Below are 19,836 nucleotides of genomic sequence, written 5' to 3'. Positions count from 1 at the left end.
TATTAGCTGCACTTTATGAAGTATCTGTCATCTAGTGGCCAAGATCTAGTACCACTACATACATATTAATCTCTAATCGCAAAATGATTGTCAGCTGTTTACAAACACCCATATTTGAAAATTTAGGAAAACATCTGTAATTACATAGGTTTAATACCTGCTTACCAACTACCACCATCTTCCCAATTTATATTACTGACATTCTGGTTTTGTTGCTGGCCTACAGAACTGGCCGCATCTACAGCAAACACCAGAAGATATCGCTGCCGTGTCAGTCCAAACAAATTTGGACTTCTGATGACAGAGGAATGGGATGACAGGTCCCGAGCTTTCCTGGAGGGGGTCAGATGGCTCTGCTGATCACAGGTCTGCAGGAAGCTGTGCTGCTCCTTCACTAATGACAACACTGGAAGCTCTCCTCTCACAGCTCACCCCAATACTTGTGTTGCAACTCAAGCAAGCACATCCCCAAACAGCCAGCGCCACACTACTGTCTCCTTTCACTCCTCAGCTTATGTTAGCTTTGCAAAAATTTACCTTGTTTTAAAAAAAGTTTCCAAGCAGGCTATTATTTTTTTGGTCAAAGAAAAACCAGAAGCAAGTAATGCTGAAGTTTAAATTACTCAAAGTTTTCGCTTCTAAAATTACAGGTGTGTTGGTGTGGGGTTTTTTTTGGTTTGTTTTGGGTTATTTTACAGATTTTTAGATTTTACTTCCATTAGAGTGTAAATTCATGAAGTTTGAGGAGAATTCTGAGATAATAAAGGCTCCAAATTGAAACATTTGTCCATGACTGCTAACCCACTAGCGTTGCTCACAGAACAACTCATCCCATCTACCTTGACTTAGTTTTCCCTCAAGTTTAGTGTGATCTCCATATCCATGTACTGGCTTTCAGGAAATACAATTAAGTCAGCCTGCACAGAAAAGATAAAATTTGAGGTATTTCAACAATTAATTAAAATCAATTAAAGCAATTTGATCCTGAAGAAGCAGGTTTACGGTAATGCAAACCATCCTGATCACATTAACAACTCAAGTCAGCCTCACTTCTTCCAGCCACGCATTCTATGAATTATGCTTTTCAGAGTCCAAGTAGGAGTTCTTCATTTGGTAAGCAGAGCATTTTATAGAAAGGATTTCTCTCCTTCAAACACAGGCATAGGTTAGTTCCAACTGATTCTTCTGCCTGCCACCAAAATAACCTTTGTCTGGCTACAATCCACAGGAATTATTTGATTTGATTTGTTACACTCTATACAAGGTAAGGCTTAGCACAAAGTATGCCCATCTTGCAGATCAATGGAAAAGGCTGGTTGAAATGTGAACTTAGAACACGTCACATAAATTATCAAGAGACATTGTCAGTGATCAGTACTTTGCTGTTGGAGAAGAAAAAGTATTTGAGTACATTTTTATTAATACAGCACTGCATACTCCAGATGATTAAACTTTACGATCATTAGCATACAGAATACCTATAGCAATCACCAGGAGAAAAAAACCTTGCTAATTTATTTGATGTTATCTTTGTTCTTCCTGTTTTGAAAACAATTCCATAAATATTTACTGCAAAGTATTGTGTCAACCACAATAAAGTAAAACACAGCAATAAGCCCTGAAAACCTGTATACCATGTAGGTTAGCATGCATTTGCTATGACTGAATACTTTATTACTCCCTATTTTTGAAAAAAATAGATTGAGGCTAAGACCTGAGATCACAATGTTGAGCACCAAGGAACTTTTTATTCCCTAAACTCAGTTTTAATAGACAAACTTGCAGGCCGATCTGTATAAGCAGTAAAGCATGATTCATGCAACTAAAATATTTAGTACACTAGGGAGGTGGCGAGAACATATTACATAAGTTTTTCTTGGGAGAGATAGAATAGACATTTGAGGATTTATAACTGGTGATTCTAATCTAGACAAGCACTAGCATTCTCTAACAACATACGGCTTTTGAACACCTAGATCAAAAGGGAGCATAATCTCCCATACCTATTGTACAACAATTATTCCTTATTTTAGCCAACTCACAAGAACAAACAAAAACCTGCAAGACAGATATTGTAACAGAAAACTCACGTACCTGAAAGCAAAGAACACAACATTTTTAATTTCTCACACACTTTTAATGCTTTGTCTCCAACTACATTGTGCACATACTGCTTTTTGGCAGGCAGTATAGACTGGGAAAATGTTAGCAAGGATGAGAAGGTAACAGATATAGAAGAGCAGTGGGATATTGTAGATAAAAAGGGAAAAGGCTTATAGGAGAAATTATCCCAGAACAGAAATGAGGCTTGATGTTGATAAATTAAGTCTTTGGTCATCCCTCCCCCAGGTCCATCATCCAAAATTACTACCCTTAACTACTCAGAAGTCCTGAAAAGTTAAACAGTTCCTGAACGCCCTACAAAAATATCTCAAGAAAACATCCTAAAACCTTCTATCTTGATTGAAGTATCTAAACCAAATAACCACCAAGTCTACCTCTAAATCATAAGTTACTCAACACTGGATCCTTGCAAGTTTTATCTAAGTAACAGAGATTTCACTCCTCTGATAGGCAGCTGCAGGCTGCACAGGCTCTAACCACCTAATCAGAGAACAGATAAATGCAATCACTCTCACAAACCTTCCCTAAAACATTCAAATGTATCAACATCCTCACTGAACACTGGATGTCAGAACTCGATATAATTGCTGAGCATTAGAATTTTCTCATAGTCCAAATTAAACTTGTTCACATAGATTTGAGAACTGCTTCAGTTTCTTCCTCTTCCCAACTTAAGTCCCACAGCCTTATTTGACAACAAGCTATTCCTTCTCTCTATTTGCTGAAGTTTAATTTTCTCTCGAAAAACTTTAATAATCATGCCACCTGTAACTTTCACCATCACATTATTCGACCTTGCTCCACTTAGCCATCAATTCTATAGCTTATAAAGTAAAAACTGAGTTCTCCTGCCCCAGGACACCCCACAGCTTCTTTCCTGTTTGAGTTCTGGTTCTTCTCACACAAAGATCCCTTTAAATGCTTTAACGTTTTCTTGTGAGGTCCTTGCCTGTTGTTTGTGGTTGGGTTTTTTTTCCCTCAAGAAGTCAAAAGAAATGGTTGCACTTGTGTGAACATATGCACAAAATTATGAACATTTTAATTTCAACTCTTTATCAAGGATTACAGATTAGAAAATCTGATGAATAATGTATTTTAAATTCCAGGCTCATATATAAAAGTTATTCCCTTTTCCCAGTGACAGTCCTCAGCATTCAGCAACCAGCTTCCTGTATTCTATCCTGCCATCCTCATTAGTGCATTAGAAGGTGGTGAGTTTAAGCGAGGGAAATCATAGAATAAGAACATAATCTGAGAAAAGCAAAAAGCAAAGAGGTACTTTAAGATGATAGCTGTAACAAAATATAACCATACACATGATTGAACATAGTTAGCTACACAGTGATGAGAAGAGCTACCATGACACCTTACTCATGCTCAAAATGCAAAAACCAGAATGAAGCAAAACAAAAGCTTGCTTCTCATTCAGCTCAGTGGCAAAACTGCCCTCCATTTCCACTAGACAGCTTTAGTCCATGAAGAGAATTACCAGAAATAAATTATGCTTTTTATATTCAATTTTGAAATGAGGATGTGTTGGTACTATAGAGGATGCCAGAATGACTAAGTTCAGTGACTTAGTATGTACATGTACAAGCATGCCTTCCTGAACATAACTTCCCCTTCTATTCTGTACTTAACACTATTTTGAAAGTCAAACTCTAGCCATACAAATCCAGCAAAGGAAAGCAAGCTTGGTGATATTGATTTGCGATACGCAAATTACTTACATTAACTCTGAAAGCTTGTACAGTGTTATCCAGGAGAAGAATGTTGCAGACCACCTCCGTATGCTGCCTGTCTCGTGCCAGCTCAGATGCTCGTACATTGTAGGTTCTGCCAGCAGGCAATCGGAAACGTGCGGTCATTACTGTCCACACAGGGTCTTCAGGCAAAACAAAAATAAAATTTAAAAAGATCGAAAAATACAAATGCAAGAATGTCATACTTCAAAGGTCAACACACAGCAAGTCCATTGTTAAAAAGCTCCATTACAGGCAAAAGAAAAATGTGTAACTAAATTCATGGTATCCAATAACGAAACAATGTCCTACAAATTACAACACAATCTTATTCCAAAATACTCAGTCCTTTACTTTCTGCCTATTGTCCACTGCCTCCCTATTTTAGGGTTGTTTTGGGGGTTTGGTTTGGTTGGTTTTGGGGTTTTTTTTAAAGATTCAGAACCGCATTTTCACTTCAAAAAGCATTGTAATTGCTGGGCAACATGGCTACTGAGGCTCCCAATATTAGAGGCAATTAAGTAATTAATTTCAGTGCAAAACAGCAAAAAAAAAAAAAAAATGCTTACACCAAAAAGCTTTATAGAGAAAAAGCATGAAGAAAACACAAAGATTTTGATGCATTATTCTGCAATGCCTGTGCATTCACTGTATAATTACTAGACATGAGAATACACAGAGATAACAAAAACATTAGCATTGGTTTTTTTCTCCTTTTTTTTAAATTATTTTTAAATTACAACATGAATAGGTAAAGGTTTGTCAAACTACTGAATCTTCCATCTAAGTCAATTTGATTGGATTTACATGTCCAGATTGGAAGCACAAGCAATTCTTATTCTCCAAATAAGGGACTGTGACCAACCTGTGCTAAGTGCTGATAAATAAAATGCAAGAATTGAAATGTGACTTTCACTTTTCAAAACTAAGATTCTAATGATTATCATGCAACCCCAGTCCAGCAAAGCACTTATGAGCACACCTGATGCCATTAGCCCTATCCAATGATACTAGTTACTTTCTTAAGTACCTCACAAGATCAGAGCCTGTGATTCACTTAATTACACACTCAGCGAACTATTTCTACATCCTTTGACAAGGGCGTAAGCAAACAGAAAGTTTCATAACTTAAGTAGAGAATATATTGAGATAGAAAATTAAAATACCTTAAAAAAGGAGTAAAAGAAAACAGGTATTCTCAAAACTGAATATAAAATGATTGCTTTTCTTTATTCTGTGAAAAATTATGAAACTTCAAAAACATTTATACATTTGCTTCCTGGCTTTGGGGTGGGGTTGGGGGTGTATCATCATAAAAAAAAAGGAGAGTTGAGCAGAGGACAGCAAACATCCCAGCAGTGATTAGAGAGTTTGCCTGGATCATAAGAGATATCTGTGCTCCAATATACACAAATCAATAGGGGTAACAATTAAAAGATCGATCCCCTCCCTAAATAGTTGATAGCTTACTTTGGCCCTTGTGGGAAAGTGGAAGACCGAGATCCAAGCCACTTGTATCAGGAATGGCTGGGACTTATCAGTTTAACCTTCTTCCCACCACCTGCAGCCAACCTCCTGAGCAACTGCCCTAAAAATCCCTGAGGTATTTTGCTTTTCTAGAGCATGTCCTCAGCTCTTTCAGCACGACCACACATCTCAGACATAAAAAAAAAAAAATATCTTTTTGATGATAATTCATCCTTGCAAAATGTTTCAGTTTTGACTTAACCAGCATTTTCAGATTAAAAAGTACTTGTTTCCTTACCAGACAGCTTTTTTTCTTTTTTTTTTGGCTACTCAGTCACTCTGGCTTCAGAACTGCAATGCCATATTCATGTACAATTACAGCAAGTTTATTTTTGTTTTGCTAAACCAACATGACAAACTGAGAAAGGATAAAGATACCAGATAAACCCACCAGCTGCAAGCTAAACTCATGACTTTCTCTTAATGATAAAATAATGAAAAATTGTTGCAAATATTAAAACTCCAAAGTAAAGCCTAACAAGAAAGCACATGTCTGACAACGCCTCATGAAGAGGCTGCTTCTGCTGTGCCTTCTACAAGCCTCAAAAATAAAAGGCAGAAGAAAAACTTTAACAGAGAAGAACAGGAACTGAACCTCCATAACAGTGATCTGGGCCAACAACATAACATTTCACAAACAGTATTTTGTCATGTAGACACAATCTAGAAGTCAATCACCTTACTAGCCATAACAGCATAAAGATCAGCATCTTTATCAGTGCAGCTACATAACCAATAACTATAGGCAAGATTTGATTGGTATTTGCCTGTGAGCTGAATCAAAGGTGGTTTCGGAAAAGCATGCAATTTGATTACAAACAGTTTATCCATAACACAGAAACAACCCTTTGACAGGCATATTTTACAAGATTTGAATAACTGACAAATCAACCAAGACACAGTGCGGGTTATTTTAGAGTCCTTTCTCATGAATACAAACACCAGTGCACAAAGTAGGACTGTTTAGCTTCCAGGTAAGCATTGCAGTCCTCACAAAACCATTTGGTAGTAAGCTAGAAGGGTCTAACTCAACAATCCACAGTTTTGCAGCAGAAAAAGAGAAGATTTGTTAAAGGCCAGAAATCATCACGCTTTCAGGGAAGAAAAAGGCAAATCTCACCTTTGCCTCCTGTTCTCTCCCCTATTTTTGTCTTATTCGCTGATCAAGAACAACAGTATTGCTTCCTTCCTCATCACTGCCTTAAACTAGAAAGAAAGCTTCTGGATTTCAGAGTAACAAATTCCTAAGAGTGAGCAAGGAGAAAATCTGCCCTCAGTGATCCTCAAAATCCTTTAAGTACCAAGTAACCGTTCACCATATCCTTCAACAGACCCAAGCTGCAGACCCAGCAAGGTTCTTGCTGTAACACAGATGATCTTCATTCCAACCAACCAAAATCACTGAATAGTCACAGACAGTGAGTTGAGTCTTTCTCAATGTACATAAATGAAATGGTCAAATTCAAGAAAGAAGGCACTGTATTATGAGTTCACTAAGGAAACAGGACCAGCTATATTAGGTCAGAACAACTGTTCATCTAGCTAGCAGACCTGAAGGGCAATACCTTCTCACTTTCTTTAAGGAAGGAAGAAATGAACAGGACACACACATAAAGATATTTCTCACACACTGTTCCAGTCTGCAGTTCAGCGTCTTCCTGGTACGGAGCTCATATTCACACCATGCTGGACATCAGTCATTCATAAACGTTTTCTTCATGGACTTGGGAAACCAAGTTTTGAACTTTCAGGCTAGGCAATGAAGCATTATATTCCATGTCCCCCATACAATACATAGTAGCCTGAATAGCTATCTTGCAGTAGACAATTTCTTCCATGAAACTAAGAGGCTTTTGCAACTACAGAATACGGTTTTATAACTAAGTATATTAACTGAAATCCTGAAATACTTCTACAAAATAGAAATACAACAGCCATGAAAGTAATAGAGAGGTAGGTGACAAAAGACAGACTATTTTCAGCAAATCACGTTCGAAGTTACTCTTTCCCCATATGTCAGCAAAGAAATTATGGAAGTATGTAGGGATTATGTTAAAATGCCTTTACCAGCACACACTCTCTCAAAAATACTTCTGAGATCTGCCAGGGCTATTACATGTAACTGCTTTGTGGCCAATCATGTGTACACAACCCGTATTTAAGCTTCTATCAACTTACGTACATACAAAAAAGACGCAGTTGTTAATCACAGACAGACCCTGCAATTGCTGGTCTTACCGTGACACACTTGTTTTACAATACAGTTGGCCCTGAACTGTAGCCATATCATCTTCACTACTCCTTTCTTCCAGAAATACATGCACCAAGAACACAGACAATATTATTTCTCCTGACCAGGTATTGGCATTGTTGCTATACATTTTGAAAACATACTAGCACAACAGTGATATGGCTAGCTATTGCTTATGAGGTTAAAAATCATAACCACCTGATTTCTCAGCAAATACTGATATATAAAATGACAAAACTGATAAAAATTCAGCTACGCTGGTTGCAAACTTCTGCAGTGAAAATATGTTATAGCTAAAGTTAGTATGGAACAAATAAAGGACTGACTTCAAGCTCCAATGTAAAATCTGCAGCCCCAAAAGAAATAGGAGTAAAGACAAAAGGTGAGATTCAACCAAAAGACGTTTGAGAACAACTGGTTTAAGCAGCAGGTTAACTTAAGCAAGGTGCTACTATGTATGCATATCCACGTCATGGACAGTACCATGGCCACTTACGCTAAAATCTTTCTCTATATGCAAATGGGTTATTTAAATTGGATTTAAATCAGATTAATCTTTGCATATGAAGAAGGCTTCTGCTTATAATTTTTCAGCGTCTTCTGCTAAGCATATAATATTTAGACACTTGAATTAACAACCCAAAGCACATGCTGCTACAGCAACTGGAGAAGGACAGAACTTGTGCAATGAAACTCCACTTACCTCTCAGGTCTGTGGAGGGAGTAAGTTGTACATTTCCTGCCTGAGCTCAGGTTTCAAGTGATGAAGCAATTCTAGGGAGTGTTCCCTATCAAAGGGCAGAACATTCCTGCAATACTGGCTTGGTTAGGGCACTACAGAGCATACAGAAGCTTTACAAGTGAATTTTCGGCATCCTCTATTCTTTTATGTAAATGCATACAGTAAAATGACAATTTGCTTGGGCTTACAATAAACTAACCAATTTTAAGCAGCTTAATAAGTAAGCAGTTGGTTAAGTAAGTAATTGACTGAAATTTAATTTATCCAAGAGTGCAACTGATTCACTGACTTGAAGTAAAGAGCTCTTTTAGAGAGAGTTCGCATCACATACTGTACACGGAGACAACTACCTTAGCACACACAGTACCATATGCACACGTGGATGCAAGGACATGAGAAATTTCATTTTTCATGGCTAATCTAAAGCAGCTAAGAAGCTAATGCATTGCTAGATTTCCATTTGTTTAGAAGCTGGTATTTTAGCTACCCAGAAGGCATGTATTTCCACTGTAGCCCACTTGCTGAGTTGGGTCTAACATAGTACATGAATTTGCTACAAGAGGTAGAAAAGTAGGTCAGACTCATAGCAAACCCACATCCTTATAACATGATGAAGCTTGTACACATTAAATAGATTGCAGACCCCATGGTTACTAAAATTATCCAGGCAATCTAATTAGGAGAAAAAAACCCCAACTATTAAAAATACAAAGACAATTTTGAAGGTTTAAACAGAGTAATACAACATAACTGCATTTCAAACAAACACCAAGTTATATCTAGAACCTATCTTCATATACGTTTACTGAAAACATGTTAGTGAAACTACATTAAATGTTTTAACTACAACCAGTTTGAAAATGCAAAGCATTAGTTGACTGTGCACTATTTTGAGGGAAGTCTACGTTAGTCCAACAAATGAAAGTTCAATTTTTTTATCTTTCAAAAATTTGTTTTGAAAGCTTTCAGCAATTCTGATGTAGCACACACCTTCAGGTCATTCCTTATAAATAAAATCAGAGTAGAAATGCACTTTCATTTAAGTGAATCGACCCATGCACTACAATCCTGAACTCATTCTGATGATTCATACTTCATTCATTTCTTCTTGCCTTCTGCTGACCAAACAATGGAAAGTATCCATAATTCTTGAAAGTTCATATGTAAACTTTGGGTCATTTCACTTTGTCATCACCAGGTGCAAAGGCTCAAGCTAGACTTCTATCCAGGCAACAGCACCATTAATGATTCTGGGCTCTATCAAAATCTTCTGTTTATTTTGTAAGTTTATTAATGATCTGAAATATATAATTAATCAAATTAATTCTGCTTAAGGAAAATAATATACTCCTGTGTAGCTATCATATGGCCACTTATTAAACTCTTCCTAAAAGTTCCACTGGTAAAGAGGGATATTGCATTTTTCCTGTTGACAAACTGGGACAGTTACAGTGACCAATGTAACTACAAGCATGATTCCTTCAGTGCTACTACATTCCCAAAGAGTTGTCAAAAGAGAGTACTGGATACAAGGAGACACTGGCATTGGAAGTTAGGAAGGTAAAGTTTCCAAAACCTCAGCAACTTCTCTTCACTGGTGGGTAACCATATTGTGCTCTCATTAGCCCAGGTATCTACATGGCAGCTCTGGGATTCCAAGCTCACGCTCCTCCTAGGTCAGAGCTTCCCACACCCTTCTTTACAGGCTGGCCCTGAGCAGCCTCCAAGCTTCATATGCAAAACTGGTACACGAAACTTATCTTATCTCCAGCTGCTTTTATACATTCCCTCAAGACTTCCATTATCTGTGGGCACTTTGAGCTGCTTGATTAAATCCCTCACAGATGCAATAAGTATAGAACAACAAAAGAAATTCCTATCTGCAAGTACTTCACTTTTGAGAGCAATAGAGCAACATACTCGCATATCCCCCAAAATGTCCATAATCTCACCTACATTTCAATGAATGAGCTAGTCTTACATCCTCGATCCTCAACCACATGAAGAGCCAAATCTAACACAAAAAGCGTTAATTCTTAAAGTACACCTGACAGTTTCTGAAAATTTTGGGCCCAAAGTTCAACAGCTGAGAGAAAAGAAGTTGAATTTAGCATCTCTCCTCCACCATCATCTTCTTGTATATACGAGCCAGTAACAGAGAATTAATATTCTATGCGTTTATTCAGGTAAGTTTCTAAGGTTATTAATTCATCTCGTTTTATGAACATGAGGATTTCATGGGGTTGGCTGTGGACTTCAGTACAGGCTCGACACCTAAATTAATAATTACTCTCAGTTTAAAAATTACTTGAGGACTTATTTTTAAATTAAGATGTCCTTGGATAATGCTTTTTATCTACCTCTTTGGATAGGGGTTTCAAATTTGAACAACTGCTGTGTGCTATCAAGCAAGATTTTCACTGTTACCATCACATCATTACTAATAGAGACAAAGGTCGAAGATGAAACACCTTGCTCTGTCACTCCCAGAATTTCATTCTTTCCAACATAAAAATAATAATTAACAAGTGTTCAGTCACTCTACACAGGATAGTGGCCAATCTGTTAGAGAAAGCTGGAGGATGTATACCATAACACAGCAAATTAGTTTGGTAGTACTGTAGCAATCAATCTACTATTTCATCTGAAAAATAAACTATTTTGACAATTTGACAATTCCCTCCCTTGCTCCTCCCTTTCCCCAAGAACAAGAACATAGCTAACAGAAAAGCCTATTATAAATGACACTTCTATCTAATTAGATGTCAATACTCCTTATGCTTGAACTGTATGCACAATGCTCCAAAAAAAAAAAAGCCTCTCAAATTCATCTGCTCCCTTTCTCTGCTTTGGGTCTGAAGTAGGACAGTGCAGGAAGTCTAGTTATCTGCTTTTCTTCACTCCTGTATGTAACATTTCAGGAAACAAAACCAGCAAGATAAAATTCCTTAGTTTGAGATTACAATACTTACTGGTACAGTTTAGAAGTAATACTAATTAAAAAAGTAGTTCTTAGAAACTATGCCATCAACACTACCAATTATTTCGAACCTAAAAACCTTTATGGCCTCCCTTTCTATGCCTAGTCATTTTTCACAAGAAGAAAGTAACTCTTCCATCTTCAGTATCCAGGACTCTAGATTAGATACAGCCTGAGAAGATACTAAAATTTTTTTGAGAGAAAAAAGACAGATGGCCTTACAGATTCCAAACAGCTCAATTCCAAACAGTTCATTTTAAATGCATCGTTAAGTTTCAAATTTATTCTTAGTAAATACCTGTCCATACCACATTACAACTGGCAGCCTGATAAATGCACTGCTTTTCCATAGCACATCCTTTCATAGTAAATTTGATCTTTTTTTCAGTTTTTGACCAGTTTTCTAGATGGGGAACTGAGCTTCAGAGAGGCTGAAGAAATACACCCAATACACTAGAAGTCTGCAGTCAAGAAAGATCTAAAATTAAAAGTCAATTTTTTATTTATTTTTTTTTTAAACCCTATCCTACTTCAGCAGGTTCAACCCATTTCCCTTTTCACTGCAACAGTCTTACAGGTCAGAGTGTGAACAAATGCAAATACAACAGAAAACCTCCTTCCAGCTAGCTCCTGCCAGCTCAAGGCTGAGTACTCACTGACTTTATAACAGCACTTCAGAAGAGACAGGACTTTTGTCTCACTTCCAAATGATGCAAGAAAAACGTCCAGCGTCCACGTGCCTTTAGGAAAAGGCTTCATATGGAGTACCCATGGTTATTCACAGCAAATACAAACCCATCTGTCCTACAGGTGACAGACTGAAGCCACAATCAGACTTGAAACATCATATGAATTTGTGCAGCCACACTGTTTCTGAGCCAGAGACCTTTCACTTGCAGGTGATACTCAGGGGTAAGGGAAGTTTTATGAAACAAGTCACACGCACATTTGAACAAGATGTGTGAAGTTATATGAGCTTTCAGAGATTATTAAGCATAAGTCTAGAAAGTTTCTATATGATAGCAATATACACATAGGCACCTTAACAAACAAGAAAAAAACCACGTATCCCTCTATTAAGCAATAAACTATAATTAATCTTCAGGAGCCACCTGGATCATAGTGCACCACTTTACAGAATGGTTTAGGAAAGGCATACCATAGTATGAAGAAACAGAGAACAGGCAGCTGAAGCTAGAAATGTCTTTAGCTACAGATATTGGTATAGTTTAAGGCCTGTAACATGAAAACAGAAGTTGATGGCAACTACCAGCTGTATCAGTGGCCAGCTTGTGAGCCAGCGAAAGCACACACAAGGAAGAACCCCTGGGTGCACAGCTGTGGTCACTGCACCACTATATGACTACTTCAGCCAGTGCGGTGGACAGCGAAGAAACATGTGCACCGAGTTAGCAGCAGCTCATGCTCCTGGAATAAGCAATTTAGTTTGGAAAATGGCAAAGCTAGCCTGTGGAAGGCCAGACAGCTGAAGCAGTCAGAAGAGGATAAAGCTTCCAGGAAAAAGAACTAGGAAGAGGAGTACTGTTTAAATATCATAAAATGGTGAATTTAACTATCCTTCTATATTAAAAAAAAATTATAAATTAAACAAATAAGCAAATGCATTGATAAGACATAAAACCACCTTGTTTCCTAGTACGCAGCTGTCAGCTCATGATATTTGGAGGCATTTATCATGTGTAAAGATTACTAGGAATAAATAGAACAGTTTTCCAAGTCAGTTCCACCTCCAATATTTTAAACTCGATTATATCCATAACCTGCCTTTGTTTGAAAATAGCCTTTAAAATGGCAATCCGTGACCCTCACACAGATGATTACTACACCTAACTCTTCCCATTCCTGGAGCTGGATCTCTTATTCTTGGTTTCATGACTCAATGCTATAATAAGATGTAATAAATGGAGACTATAATGAAACATTACTAAAATATCTTCTTGATAGAAACTTCTCAAAATAAATTTGTGGTAATTTTTTAAATGTGTTCTTAAACTAGGTTAAATAGATTTAAATAGATTTTTCATTAAAAGGAAATTCTGGCTCCCATACAACTCTTAAGTTTAGGAAGACTAAATGTTTACTCGCCAAAAGAAAAAAAGAGTTGAAATCTCTTGAGAGTTCAAGTGCAAGTTCAGACAAACTAAAACCAGAAGCACCAGGTGATAAGAACAAGTTAGTATTTTATATCTTGCTTAAGAAAGGGAAAAAAAAAAAAACAACAAAACCAACAAACAAATAAACACCCCCCCCCCCCAACTTCTTCCTACAGCTTTCCTCGAAGTATCAAGGGGTAACTAAATTTGATTCCTCTTTTCTATACAACTCCAAAAAACATTTCTTTACCTATTAAAAAAGGACTTTACAGTCCTCTACAGGTCTAGTAGAAACCAAAAGCTCTTTAGTATCTAAAAGGAGCCTGATAGTCATTGAGCATTTAATGACAATGTACAACTGCCTATAGCTAGGATAACCTAGTACAGTCCTTTCAGGACACTAATTATTAACAGCTCTAAACTTGAGCAACAGCCTGACTACACACACTGAATCAAGGAAATGTAGCAAGTGAGAATTAGGTTTTGATTTCAGCTTTTCCATCTGTAAATACAAGGGAGTTTTAACACAATTTAAGAAGCTAAAAAGAGAAAGAAATTACATACAGATAACAACTGCTGGTCTTCAACAGTTGTATACAACTAAGCAGATAAAACAGGGGTAAAACACCAAATGCTGCAAAGTTACATGTTCTAACCTGGTGTGACTGTAAAAGAATACAAGTTCCACATCCTGTATGCCGTACAAGTCTCAACCACAATTATCTGAAGACGACATCAACAGAAAACATACTGATGGGAGAAAATCTGTGGGCTAGCTATTAGCCACTTGAGCACCCACAGATCAATACTGCTGCACGCAGCAGGATCTTCAAGTCCAGAGCAGCTAGCTGAATTGGCAGCTTTAGTTCCAGCCATGGCATCTGTGTTGTGAAGCCTTTGAAGCTGAAGGCAGTCTGAATTGAAAACAAACTGGCAAAATTCAGAAAAAGCTTTTATTCTACTCATAGCCAACTTCAAGTTGAATTTTGGCTGGCACTAGAACTGAAGTATTAGACAGAGGGAGGAAAGTTGTCTGTGTATATTCTGTTCAGAGTTGCTAAACCTAAGCCAAATTATCTTCAATAGACTTAAACACAGCAGATGCTAATTCTAAGGCTGAATATAACCAATTGGACACCTTCCATCAAAATTAGTTTTTAATCAGAACTGCCATTTCCACAAAATAGAAATTTTCACATGGAAAATTTCAGTTTTGCCAAAACGCACCAATTTTCCACTGGAAACATTAAAATAATGCCTGTCTGGCTACCTGCCTGGAAAACGCTTGTCAACTCCACTTCCTCTTCTAACAGAAAACAAACCAAGGGAAGCCTTCCAGCAGTGCTGCCCAGAGAAGTGACCTCACTCCATCCCTGCCCCCGGCTCTCAGCCACCCTGCCTCGCACTCCTTTCCCAAGCACCCGCATGCTCAGCCTCTACCCAGCTTTTTGGCCCTGGGCTATGGGCCTGATCGAAGCAGGTCACCTCTTCAATTGCTCCTGGGGTGCACACTAGAGAAAGACCCCAAAGCACACCTGGGCACTAGAACGAAAAGCTCTCCATACAGGGCGAAAGCAGCTTTGCTGACGGACCTGCCCAGTAGCAAAAGAATCATCTTATTCATATCATCCCAAATTTTAAGTTCTCCCTTTATTTATTTATTTATTCATTATTAAGAGCTCTCACATTTTTACAACTTCCGTGCAGCTTAGGTAAGTATTTTTCTGACTTGCTTCTGCTTCCTCTCAAAGGTTTTTTTTATAGGAAACAATTTCCATTTTCAAGCCAGCTCAGGGGGACTAGAAGTTCAAAATTATCTGAGTGAATCTGGCAATGAGAATATCACTCACGTTCAAATGATTAAGCAGTTAAATCTGATAACCATTCACCTGCAGTGAAATTAAAAAAAAAGAAATTAATCACAGTTTTGTGGCTTTAGTTTCTTTAGCAAAGTATCTTAGAGAGGACTCAGCTCCCCAGATTTGTAAATCAAAATCATAGAACCATTTGTTTGGAAGGGACACGTTAAAGATCATCCAGCTCCAACCCCCCTGCCGTGGGCAGGGACACCTTCCACTAGACCAGGTTGCTCAAAGCCCCATCCAACCTGGCCTGGAACACTGCCAGGGATGGGGCATCCACAACCTCCCTGGGCAACCTCTTCCAGTGCCTCACCACCCTCACAGTAAAGATTTTTTTCCTAATATCCAATCTAAATCTACCGTCTTTCAGTTTAAAACCATTACCTGTCATCCCATCACTACACTCCCTGTTAATGAGTCCCTCCCCATCTTTCTTGTAGGCCCCCTTTGGGTACTGGAAGGCTGCTATAAGGTCTCCCTGGATCCTTCTCTTCTCCAGGCTGAACAACCCCAACTCGCTCAGCCTGTCTTCATAGAGGAGGTGCTCCAGCCCCCTGATCATCTTCGTGGCCCTCCTCTTGACTCACCCCAACAGGTTGTTGTACAAAAATTGTACAAACCTACTTTGTAAAAGGATCATTTTCAAAGATCTTGACCAGAAAACGACAGGGCAATTTTATCTATACTTCTTACGAAGTGAAACTCAAAGCCAAACCAAAAGTTTTCCAAAATTGTGGCATACTGACCTCAACAGCCACACCCTGTCAGGGGTTATGACATGATTACACATTAAGGCAGACTGCAGGCTCTGTGCACTTATCTTCACACATTCTAAGTTTTGTAAACTGTTAAACTACAATTAATTTTGTATATAAACGAGTAAGAGGAAAAATTACCTTCCTGTGTATTTCTAAGAGTTATCTAAAAATGCTTTTCTTTTGGAATGCGTTTCCTTCTTTTGAAACTACACTGACAAACTTACAGAAGCTTCTGTAAAAAAAAAGTATTGGAAGAAAACATAATGCAAGAAGAAAGACAAGATCCAAACTTACATTAAAAGTTTATAATTTTTACCAGGGTTCATCAAAGTAGACTTCTGAAAAAACTTTAAAGTTTTACTTTTTTGTTTCTGAATATGACTGTTTTCTTCCTTACAGCTTTGTTCTTTATAGAACTACACAGTAATACTTGGAAGTTTCCACAAAATTAACTTAGCAAAAATAGCAGATGTTATTAATGGTGTGAAAAGCAACATTAGAGTGTCAAGGCTAACTATGAATATACTGTAACAACCCACCCACACCAGCACCCTACATTCCTGCATCCAAAAAGTAAAGGCATAAAGTTGCAGGTACACAACTGCAACAGGCACAAAACCTAGAAAGAAGGAATTTTTTAATGCACTACAGCACCAAAATGAAGTCACATACCCTGTTACCCAAGCAAAACTAAAATTCACTGACAAACTGTATTTATATACTATTCGTCTCAATCAAATCTCAGACCTTTCATTAGAGGTTAGATTCCTTTTACTAACGTAATAGCGAATTATTTTCCAGGTACAGGGTATACATTGTCTATACAAAAACATTTAGTGTCATTGCTTTTAATAAAACATCCAGCTGAGAAAAATTATCTGGCCACTTCGCTTGGAGCTGAAAACGTCTAAAATCAGCTGCCATTCAGAATCAGCAAGAAACTTTCAATACTGTTGGTCTGAGATGAATTAATTCAATTATTCTATTATTTACTGAATTTATTTTTAGTAGGAAAACAACTTCTACAATCTCCTCTAAAGGATTCATGTTCAGGAAGACAACAGAGACTTTAATGCTTCTTTATCATATTGGCTTAGTTCAGTATGAAGTTTCACATCCACTGAAAAAGCAGGCACATAACCATGTTACAAGCCAGTTAATCAACTGAAAACAAAGCAATAAAAGAAACATCACAGCTCCAGCTGGTATAAAACATTACCAAGAAGGGCAAATGACCACACATATGCAGAATTAGCATGTGCTGAAGTTAAAGAGCAACAGGCTATTAAAAGGAGAAAGTACTACAAAATTATAAAAGGTTATTTATAAGCTTAATGTCACACTGCTATTTATCACACTGCTATTTATGATTTCTCTCACGTATTTACCGCTTTTAAGCAAGAACGAAACCCTGAATGCAGTTTAATCACCTGCATATCACAGGGTCTTCAATTTCATTTACTTACTTCTCTGCTGCTCCTGAGAACTTTCATCTGGCCAAATCGATTTCCGGATAGGAAGCTAGCACATACCTCCTGCCACAAACCAACACGGGAAGAGCCCATCGCCCCTGATGATACCTTGACAGTGATCAAATTACGTCTTATTCTTCTTTGTAAAACAACTGGAGGTCTGGAAGTACCCTCTTAAAATATTTCCTCTGCCACTAAAACTCTAAGATAGTTCAAATCCCCACCCCAAGCCTCTTCACTGCGCTGCTGGCTGCAAGCACACAGTTACCATGCCTCAGCTGAGAGGCTGGGGCCGAGTTTGGTTTTTGGTTTTTTTTCCCTACCAGAACCATAAATGCCAACCCGATTGTAGCCACAGCCCAATGCAGAAGTCCACACGTCATCAGAGCAAACCTTCTCAAACTTGTGGTATGAAAGATCAGACCAATTTTATTTTTACTTTTTTTAAAACAAAGCCCAATTCTAAGAAAATCATGCTGACAGAGTTGGTTATATATCTAGTCACTAAACTTTGAGTAAGTGAAACACAAATCAACTTTTCCACTACGCTGCCTATAACTGACATCTACTTATTTGTAATAAAATAAGCTAACCATAAAAGTTGCTATCAAAAGAAGTCTTGAGTCATTAATTTAGCTTTATGTGCCACAGTGAAGTTCACGCTGCTTGTGCAAAAAAAATTACTGTTAAAAATGAACATATGTTATTTTACTGTTCCACTGTATATGGGAGAGACTGTGACATCCTGGCCTTTAACAATCTTTTCCCACTGTTTTAAAAATAAGGATATAGCATTCTTTTTCTCTTTGAAGTCAAATGACTGATGCAGCAGATTGATTTCAGAGCCATCTATGCAAACTAATTTACCTTCCAATATACAGCAGCTTTACAAAATGCTTAGCAAAAATACCATTTGGATAGTCTCTTCCACTATATAGCAGTAAACAGATACTATTTTAACTGAAGAAAACCAGTTATAATCCTCAGGCTGTTAGAAACCAGAAGTTTGCAAGGCTGTTCCATCTCTACTGCAGTCAGTTCTCTTTGCTCCTCCATGCAACTGCTAAACTCCCGAGCCCCACCTCTGCAAAGCCAGGGGCTATGCAAGGCAGCAGGTCTGAATGACAGTTTTTAACCAATTCCCTCAGTGCTCTCAGTTCTCCTTTGATTCTACTGAAAAAGTACTTTAAGTAATCATGAATGATTATGCTGAATGTCTGTTTCAAATTCATAACAAGCACTTGAAGCATGTGGTAGCCTACGAAAACCTGACAGCAGAGACCTAACGCAAGGCTTAGTGAGCATGTTTTCAGCAAAACTGGCATGCTACAAATGCCAGAAAGGGATTTCATAGTCAAAATAAAAAGGTAATGTAAATCGGCAAGAAAAAACAAACTTGTCCATAATACCATGATTTCCAAAAGCATGTAAAGAACACACATTTTAAGTAGCTGATCTGCAATGATGCTCTAAGCAACAGTCACAGTATAAAACTCACCCTGCTACCGTATTTGTTATTTCTATAGGAAGGGTGAAATTCTGTCTTCAAAGGTAGCTGACAAGCATCTTAGTAAGACACCAGGTCAAAGTACTTTTATGATAGTAGACCTTTAATATTTGCAAATTCAGTACGAGTTATTATGTAGACAGCTGACATTTAGCCAAAACCCCTATCAAAGACAGAGCAGTTGACTCCCCGCAGTCAAAACTAAGCATGGAAATGATGCTGCAGTTCTTAAATCTAGGAAGTAACTACTTCCTCAGGTGTAATTGTGGTCCATGCCAAACACAGCAGAGAACTTAATAAGTAGGCGTATTTCTGCCCAGCATTTCAGTTCTCAAGGATCCATCCATACAAAGTGACCCATACTTCCAGCATGCACTGGTATGTGGAGACGTTAATCTCTGACAAACTCACTCTGAAATTCCTCCAAGCCTGTGCACCCAAAAAGATTTGAGTCTTTTGACAGAAATGATAAGTTTAAGTGTCCATAACAAGAAAAAGATTTGCAGAATGTACTCAAGTTTCCCAGCTTCTTATCCTTTTGGTAAAGGTAAGAATCAAAATTTTTGCTATTTTCCATAAAAGTAGTGGAAGGGAAGCTGAGAGCAAGTAAAATCATCGCTTCCTTAAATACCTTTCCTTTGAGGCCATCACTGAACACTTTTTTCTGCTCAGCTGCCAAGCAGTCAACATTTTGGGACAGATTCATTTCCCTTTTCTGAAAGGGAACAGAAGCTACTGGGGGGGGGGGGGACATTCC

The 19,836-nt window shown here is 37.8% G+C and overlaps 1 protein-coding gene across 3 annotated transcripts in view; it reads right to left on the bottom strand.

The window, feature by feature from the left end:
- The window catches only part of PTPN4 (protein tyrosine phosphatase, non-receptor type 4 (megakaryocyte)), a 120,508-nt gene that overhangs the window by 73,972 nt on the left and 26,700 nt on the right, over positions 1–19,836 (bottom strand). For 2 of the 3 annotated variants that reach the window (XM_010568598.1, XM_010568606.1), the window contains exon 2: positions 3,855–4,009. The exons of the other annotated variant lie outside the window; for it this stretch is intronic. In XM_010568598.1, the coding sequence (XP_010566900.1) occupies positions 3,855–3,992 (138 nt within the window). In that variant the 5' untranslated portion in view covers positions 3,993–4,009. The remainder of the gene's footprint in view (positions 1–3,854; positions 4,010–19,836) is intronic. 3 annotated transcript variants of the gene reach the window in all.

Source organism: Haliaeetus leucocephalus, unplaced genomic scaffold (genome assembly GCF_000737465.1).
Source record: "Haliaeetus leucocephalus isolate CR32 unplaced genomic scaffold, Haliaeetus_leucocephalus-4.0 Scaffold1, whole genome shotgun sequence".
Taxonomy (NCBI): Eukaryota; Metazoa; Chordata; class Aves; order Accipitriformes; family Accipitridae; genus Haliaeetus; species Haliaeetus leucocephalus.
Note: the sequence above shows the minus strand (reverse complement) of the source record. Positions and strands in the feature narration are given on the sequence as shown.